At 42.1% G+C, this 7886-nt stretch overlaps 1 protein-coding gene across 1 annotated transcript; it reads right to left on the bottom strand.

Moving 5' to 3' along the window:
- Window positions 1-5395: 5395 nt before the first annotated feature.
- On the bottom strand, window positions 5396-7518 carry LOC121475916 (aflatoxin B1 aldehyde reductase member 2). Its single transcript, XM_041729585.1, has one exon. The coding sequence runs from the start codon at window positions 7516-7518 to the stop codon at window positions 6499-6501; it is 1020 nt and encodes a 339-aa protein (XP_041585519.1). The 3' UTR covers window positions 5396-6498.
- Window positions 7519-7886: the final 368 nt, after the last annotated feature.

Consider the following 7886-nt stretch of genomic DNA (forward strand, 5'->3'; position numbering starts at 1 on the left):
AGGTATAGCCATAATAACTCCCTTTGGATTTTTGCATACAAATCAATATGAGGTTCTCCATTACTTTTGAAGGAGGATTTTTTTTATTACATTGATGGAAGGAATGAATTATATAGGAGGCCCAGGTGCCTCATTATTTCTAGAATGGCTGGACCATTATGGAATGAAGAATTTGAGAGTCAGAGAGGGCACTGGAGAATTTCTGATATTTAAACACATAGAAAGTGCCATTTCCAGCTTTTCTGGTTTGAAAAAAGTACAATATGAAGAGAAGATGCCAGATTACCTCAAAGGAATAGCCGTGAGCCAATTTGATTAACCTTGCGGAGTTCATGACATTGTATTTTTATTGAATATGAAATAGTAAAAGACTTCTATGCCTGATACAGCAACACATTATTATATCTTTCCTGCACTAATTTCTCTCTTACATCATCACTGTGTGATGCTACAATTTAGTAAATAGCTAAGTATGACTTCGTATGATTCAGTTTACTTCAACAACTTATGGATTTCCCTATGTAATCATTATTCTGCTGAGCATCAGGCTGTACGGAGATAAGTTAATTATAAACCTCCTACAAAGATTTGTTACTTAACAAATAATTCTAAAGTTAGTTTAAATTAGTGCTTCAAAGACAGTCAAATACAACATTGAAAATTTAGAGGAGAAAACATCATATTTTTAAAGGGGAATTGCAAAAGACTTCACAGAAGTAGAATTTTGAACTCAGCTAAAGGATAGTTTGAGGCTATTACTGGCCATAAGAAAGGCAAGGTGGTATATCTCACATAGGACTTGAGAGAGGATTGCTGTGGCTGGACCATTTTTTTTTTCCTGCAGCATAGAGTAGGTTAAAAGTCTGTAAAGATAATTCAGAGTAAGTTATAGAAACTTGATTCCATGTTTAAAAGCATGGCAATTTCATGGGAAGCATTCAGTAGGCTAATCTTTTCCCAGAGTAAATGATAATGGACTGATTCTCTGATATTTTACTTGTTTGTTTGTTTGTTTATTTTTAAGATTTTCTTTTTAAGCATATGGGGCTTTTATTACAACCCAGAGATCAAGAGTAGCATATTCTACTGACTGATCCAGGTGCCCTGTGACTCTGAGATTTTAGTATCTGCCAAATAAGTTGAGTAATCTCAGATTAACATATGTTAAATGGTCTCTTTAGTGCAGAACTTCTCATCATCTTTACTGTTGTTAAATTCACTGGGAGTTAGTAGGGCAACCGTGTAATATGTGTTCTTTCCCAGTCTTATGTGTCATAGGTAGGGTGTATAGTATGAGAAGAGTGTTCCGTGGAGCATACTTTGGGAAATACTTCTTTTAAAAGTAAATGCAAAATTCTGTTGGAGAGGATTCATAAGGGTCATTATAACATTGGGCAACAACATCACCTTTTAAAATACCTTTCCAGGAAAAGGAGAGGATTCAGATTATTTGTACTTTAAGTTCAGCATCCTATGATGGTATTAGGACAACATCCATACTTCCCAAAACATATACAACAGGCTCCCCACAAAGGAAGGCTCTGTTACCAGAAAAAGTAGGGAAGTGATACTGTGAAAAGCAAGCAAAAAAGTCCTCTTTCCCCACTCCTCCAATATGCATTCTTTTACCTCACACACATTATTTCAAGTGTGCTTCCTTTTAATACATTACAACTATTCTCTATAAAATAAAAAATGACTAATAATCTTCCCCATAACCCAAAGCATGTGCAGATGCTGCACTCAGCTCCATCCAAATCCAGAATCAATAAGTGGTGAGAATTTCAATCAGTCTTATCTAAATGTGGTTATACATAGTCCACAGCCTATCCATAAATGATTAATTAATTCAAAGATCTTCCATATACTATCATATGGTAAATAGGCTAACCACAGTAATAACACTTATTTAAAAATTTAGTTTTTAAGAAATGCAAGAATATAATAACTTCTGCTCCAGTATTGCTGCTTACAAAACCACCCTAACACTTAATGTCTTAAAACAATCATTTTATTGTTTCATGGTTCTTTGGGTCTCATGTTTTCTGTCTTGTGGTTGTAGTCCAGGGGCAGCTGGGGATGGCATTATCTGGATGTCATACTTGTATGCTAGTGATGTAGGAATGAGTTAGGGATAGGTAGGGCTAGGCAGGGAAAGATAAAGGAAAGGCCCAGAGTCGGGCTCCGATAAAGCTGTGAGCTTCCATAAATCCTAAGGACACTAAATGGTCCAGAGTCAGGCTCCTACCCATCCCAAGGAAACAGAGAGAAGACAATAACAGAGAAGAAAGTAAATTAGGCACCCTAGCTCCGAGGTGTTAGGGAGTATCTCCCTTTGATGGTTACCAGACAATCAGGGAGATGAGATTCACCAGACCCCAAACAGCCATATGTCAATCACTTAAGACAACACAAAGAAATCTCAAGGTCTTGGGTTCCCTGGTTAAGTTCCCAATAAAAGGCCAGTCAAAAAAGCCTTCAGTGGCAACCCTGTCAGGATCCCTCTCACTCCTGAGAGCTTTCTCTGTACCTTTGCTTACTAAACTTCTATTGCCTTACTCACTCTCCTGTGTCCACGAGATTCATTCTTCAACTCCGTGAGACAAGAACCAAGCTCTCCTATATCACTAGGACAGCTATGCTCTCTTCTTTTCCATGTTTGAATGTCAGGGGGCTATATTCACATGGTCTTACTCCTTGTTCTTTCTATCGTCTCCAGTGGGATAGATGGGTTTTTTGCATGGTGGATCAGGACTCTCTAGAAGGCGATTCTAGGCCTTCGCCTCCATAAAGCTGAGACTCAGAACTTTCTCAGAGCATCACTCTGAGCATCACTTTCTCTTCATTCTTTTAGTTAAAGCTAGTCACTGGGGCATCCAGATTAAATATGGGCAGGACTACATAGGGAATGAACTCTGGGAGAAGTGGTTCACTGGGGAACATCTCTAAAGATTGACTATACAAGGTAGCAATGCTCTGTGTCACATTCCAAATTTTGTTGAACAGAAGTAACAAGGACTTATTTCCCCATGAGTAGAGTTAGTTCCTGGTCTTCTACTTTTTGCTCCAGGTTCTACCTCCTGAGAGGGTATCCATATTCTCATGTCCCCCATGACCTTGACTCAGTGATGCTAGAGACATATTTGTCTTTACAGAAATTCTACCCCTTTAAAAGACCACTTTGAATTGGTTCAATTCTGGAGGTCTAGGGATAGATGTCTTCACTGAGCAATTAAAGAGCATATATTTCTTCTGGGATTTACTGTAGTTACTAACTGGGCAATTCAATTTCTGGTCATAACCTAGGCTTGAAACCAAGCCAGATATATAATAGAGGAAAGGCTATTGAAACTGCATTTGCTCTTATAGCATTTATCTTTTAATTGCAGGCCTTAGGGCTCTACCCAGTCTCTCAGTCTAGGATGATGAAGCATAACAAATCAGCTCCTACTCACAGGCTACATCTGAGATGATGGAGCAATTACCTCTGCTGGGCAATAAAGTATTTGAGAGATGCTTGGCAGGTCAGACCCATTTTTTCAAGCCTCCTTGAATCCAGTTTTTATCCTATTTCTTGCCTCCTGGTTTTTGTATGCACTAACCTTACCATGAGACAAAGCATTTTGACTTCTCAGTTCTGCAAAATTTATGATTATCAGATAATCAGCAGTTTTGGATATTTGGCTGTAGGCAAAAAATTTTTTTAAAGTTATTTTCCTTTCTATATTAGATTAGGCAGGCAGCTTATGTCTTTGTTATAGAACTTACTGAAATCTGTGAGTGGCCAAGTATGTTTAGGTCACATAAATTTCTACAAAATCTCATAAAGGGGATCTCTGGGTGGCACAGCGGTTTGGCGCCTGCCTTTGGCCCAGGGCGTGATCCTGGAGACCCGGGATCAAATCCCACATCGGGCTCCCGGTGCATGGAGCCTGCTTCTCCCTCTGCCTGTGTCTCTGCCTCTCTCTCTCTCTATCTGTGACTATCATAAATAAATAAAAATTAAAAAAATTAAAAAAAAATCTCATAAAGTTCTTGCTTTGCTATGTACATGTTTTGAGGTGGCATATTAACCAGATTTTTTCCAATCTCATAATAAAAATTATCAATTACTTGGCTTGCATGGTGGTAAGGGATTCATACTGATGTATAGCAATTTGTAAAATATCTTACATGTTATGAATTTATTCATTTGTCATTCACTAAGCAGGATTACATATTAATTATTCAAGACAGATGGATAGTCAGGAAAGATAGTCTTTTATCTCTATCAGCAAACTTCCCCTCATGTGGAAACCTAAATCCCTTCTGCTGTACTTTAAAGTCTGTATCCTCGAGGAAAGTGGCATCCTCTTTTTAGTCGGTTGTTATTCCTCCATGCCCTATAAACACCTTAAAGCCATTTTTGTTTTTTTCATTTGTTGCTCCTTCCTTTCCAGAGAAAATGATCAATTCCTGTATGGGAATTGTAAGATATCTCCTCCTGGAAAACCAGAGAGTGATTTTCTTTAGACACCAAATCCTTCTATTTCTTCTTAACTAGACTATTCCAGATCAGTAAATCTTGACAAGCAGCAAAAATAACAATCATGGCTATATCATGCAGAGAGAAAAATCCTTTATCTTTGGACATATAACATGAATGCTATCAGAACAGCCGTTGGCACACACCACGCACCAACATATCTCTGTAAACCATCGCCTTGAAAATCAGGACACCAATAAAAATACAAATGAAATCAAAGAGGCAAACATGTTTTGGCTTTAGATTTTTGGTATTAAGCGTAGTACATCCCTTCTCCAATAGCTAAGAAAAAGTAAGATCTTTAAATCTTTATTCATAGTACTAATCCCTCTTTTTAAATGCCTCTTCAGGGTTTAAAATTAAACTCTGTGATCTTCCTAGAAATGTTTACTATAGAAATTTTATATCTGGTTGGCAATCTTAAGCAAATACTAATGGGATTCATTTTCAAAGAGTATTGGAAAACAAAGGTTTCCATCCATTTACTTCTTCCCTTCAAAAGAGCCATTGTCTTTTAGATGGGAATCATGTCTTCTTTGATTTTGAACCTCTTATGCTTACCATCGTGCTAGCACATAAATTACAGAAATCTTTGGTCAAATCTTGTTGTTTTTTTTTTTTTTTCTTTTTATTCAAGATTATTTTAGTTATTCTGTGTCCCTTGAATTTCCATATGAATTTTAGGACTTATGAATTTCTGTTAAAACAAACAAACAAACAAACAAACAAACAAACAAAAAACCAGTTGGACTTTCGGTAGAGATTGCATTGAATCTTCAGATTAATTGCAACTTGGAGGATTTTTGCCATTTTAGTCAACTCAATTTTAGGATGGCTAGTTGTGCAATGGTAACTGATACACCATTCCACTCAGGGGAAGAATCCATTTTATTGTGAAGACAAGGGAGGGTGACTGCTTCTTAAGAGAATAAAATTTTGTCTGCAAGGTATCTCCCTCTAGATGGCAAACAGAACATTTCTTAGAACAAAGACTTTCTGGTTGGTGGTTTGGTCTGACATTTCCAAATTGAGCCCTCTGTCTCACTTTAAGATCTGGAAGCTCCAACTGCTGACCTCTGTTGCTTGGCTAACTCCCAACTCCCTGCCCAGGGCGAGACTGATTTTCTGCACTGGGAATGGTCAAATAGCCACCATCAGAAATGGGGTTTTTCTTTAGCCTCAGGTGTCCCCTGCTTGGAGTAGGGGTTTGCCAAGGGAAATGGGGACCCCGGCTGCCCATGTCACATTTCCACTTTCAACAGCAGGAGACCCTGGGCAAGGCTGAGAGTCTTAGAGATGACAAGGTGACAGAAGGCTTTCACCAGGACAAGAGAAAAGCCACTGGTGAAACTGAGAGGCTGTTAAAAATGTCACCCAACATCTTAGGGGGTCCCCAGGGGCATCTTTCTGCTTCTTGGTGGGGATGCTAACAGGTTTTGCCCCAAGAACTCTATTTCTATTTCATGAAGTGATTCTGAACTAGAATATTTACTTTTGGGTGTATGGCCTCCTTTTCTTCTCCTATGACCAGCAGAGTGAGGAGACCTCAGTCCTGCCATTGAGAGTTCAGGCTGGTTTCTGGACAGAGATAAGGAGGCGCCCTCCTGAGGGCAGTGTGTGCTGCACCTCTGCCCTCTGGAGACTCCAGTTCACAGTCCTGCCTCCCTGGAGCAGGATGAAAACAGGTTGCAGACAGTAAAGGACATAGGTTCGTGGGGTTTACTCAGGGCCTAGATTACAGTCAGGTCAGGTGTCTGCTTTATTCAGACAGGAACTTCCAAAGTGGACAACAGCCCCAACCTTTCCACATTGTGAAGGCAACTGGGAGCCAGGTAGGAATCTAGAAAAATAATGCATCGATCCAGACAATCAAAAAAGTCCACTAAATCAGCTTAAGGCAGACTAGTTGGGATGAGAACAGAAGAGGTGACCTGAAAGAGAGAAACCTCTGGCAGCTGGAGGCGGGCCTGGCCCTAGCAGAAGTGGTTGGGACATTCGTGGGCGACCAGGTGCCAGGCTTGATTGAAGGCCTGCACCACACCCGGTGCCAGGGGCCCTTCCTCAGTCGCCGCCAAGTTCTGGGCCAGCTGCTCCATGCTGGACATGCCCAGGATGACTGCGTCCCCACGGGCACCCTGGAGCTGGGAGTGGTGGTACAGCCACCGGAGGCTGGCCGAGGTCATGCTGGGGGCACTGCTGCCATACGCAGCCTGCAGGGCCTTCTCCACCAGGGCAATGGCCTCGAAGTGGTGCTCCTTCCAGAAGCGATTCCTGTAGGTCTCAGCCCAGTTATTCCCAAAGAAGCGGCCCACGGGTTGTTTCCCATCCTTGTCCTCATACTTGTACTTGCCCGTCAGCAGGCCCCCCGCCAAAGGGTTGTAGGCGTAGAACCTCAATCTAAAGTGCCTGAGGCAGGGAAAGAGCTCCGTCTCCACCTGCCGGGTGGTGGCGTTGTACATGCCCTGGTACACGGTGGGCAGGACCCAGCCGTTGCTCCTGCAGAGGGTGCAGATCTCGGCCACCTCCCAGGCGGCGTAGTTGGAGAGGCCCAGCTCCACGAACTTGCCCTCCTGGTGCAGCTGGTGGCAGGCCCGCAGCGTCTCTTCCACGGGGGTGTCGTGGTCAGGGGCATGTAGGTAGAAGAGGTCCCCCCTGGAGCACTGCAATCGTTTCAGGGATGTGTCCAGCTGAGTCCGGAGACTATCAGGCTTCAGGGACTTCCCTTCCCAGGGATTGGCCTTGGTGGCAATTTTCACTGTGCAGTCGCCGCCGCGCAGCCCGAGGCCCAGGCCGCCCAGGATGCTCTCCGACCGGCCGTCGCTGTACATGAAGGCCGTGTCCAGCTCCGTGTGGCCGCGCTCCAGGAAGGCGCGCACGGCCTCGGCGCTGGCGGCGGCGTCCATGCGGCGCCCCGTCTCCATGGTGCCCAGCACGGTGGCGGGCGGCGCCGGGGTGCCCGAGGCGGCCCGCGACGGCGACAGCGGACGGGACATTCCTGGTTTCTGGACAGAGATGTTTGTTTGTGTTTTTTTTAACATAAAAGATATATCAAGCAAAATAAATTTAAAGAAAAAACAAATATTTAATTTTAAACTAAGAATATTTTCTAGACATTAAATATATGAATTTAATTAGGTTTGCTTGATATTACATAACAATTAACAGACCATATTAAAGTTCATGACATGGAAGACACTTCTGTCACATGGTTCCCAGTGTGGTAAAGTAGCAGTGTGAAGAAAGTAACAAAACTCAGCAAACAAGAAATCTGGACTGTAGAGATGGATGTTCATCATTTCCATAAAGTACCCATCAGATTATAAGCTTTATAAATTGATTTGTTACTGTCTTTGCTGGAAAA

This window comes from Vulpes lagopus, chromosome 15 (assembly GCF_018345385.1).
Source record: "Vulpes lagopus strain Blue_001 chromosome 15, ASM1834538v1, whole genome shotgun sequence".
In the NCBI taxonomy this organism is placed as follows: Eukaryota; Metazoa; Chordata; class Mammalia; order Carnivora; family Canidae; genus Vulpes; species Vulpes lagopus.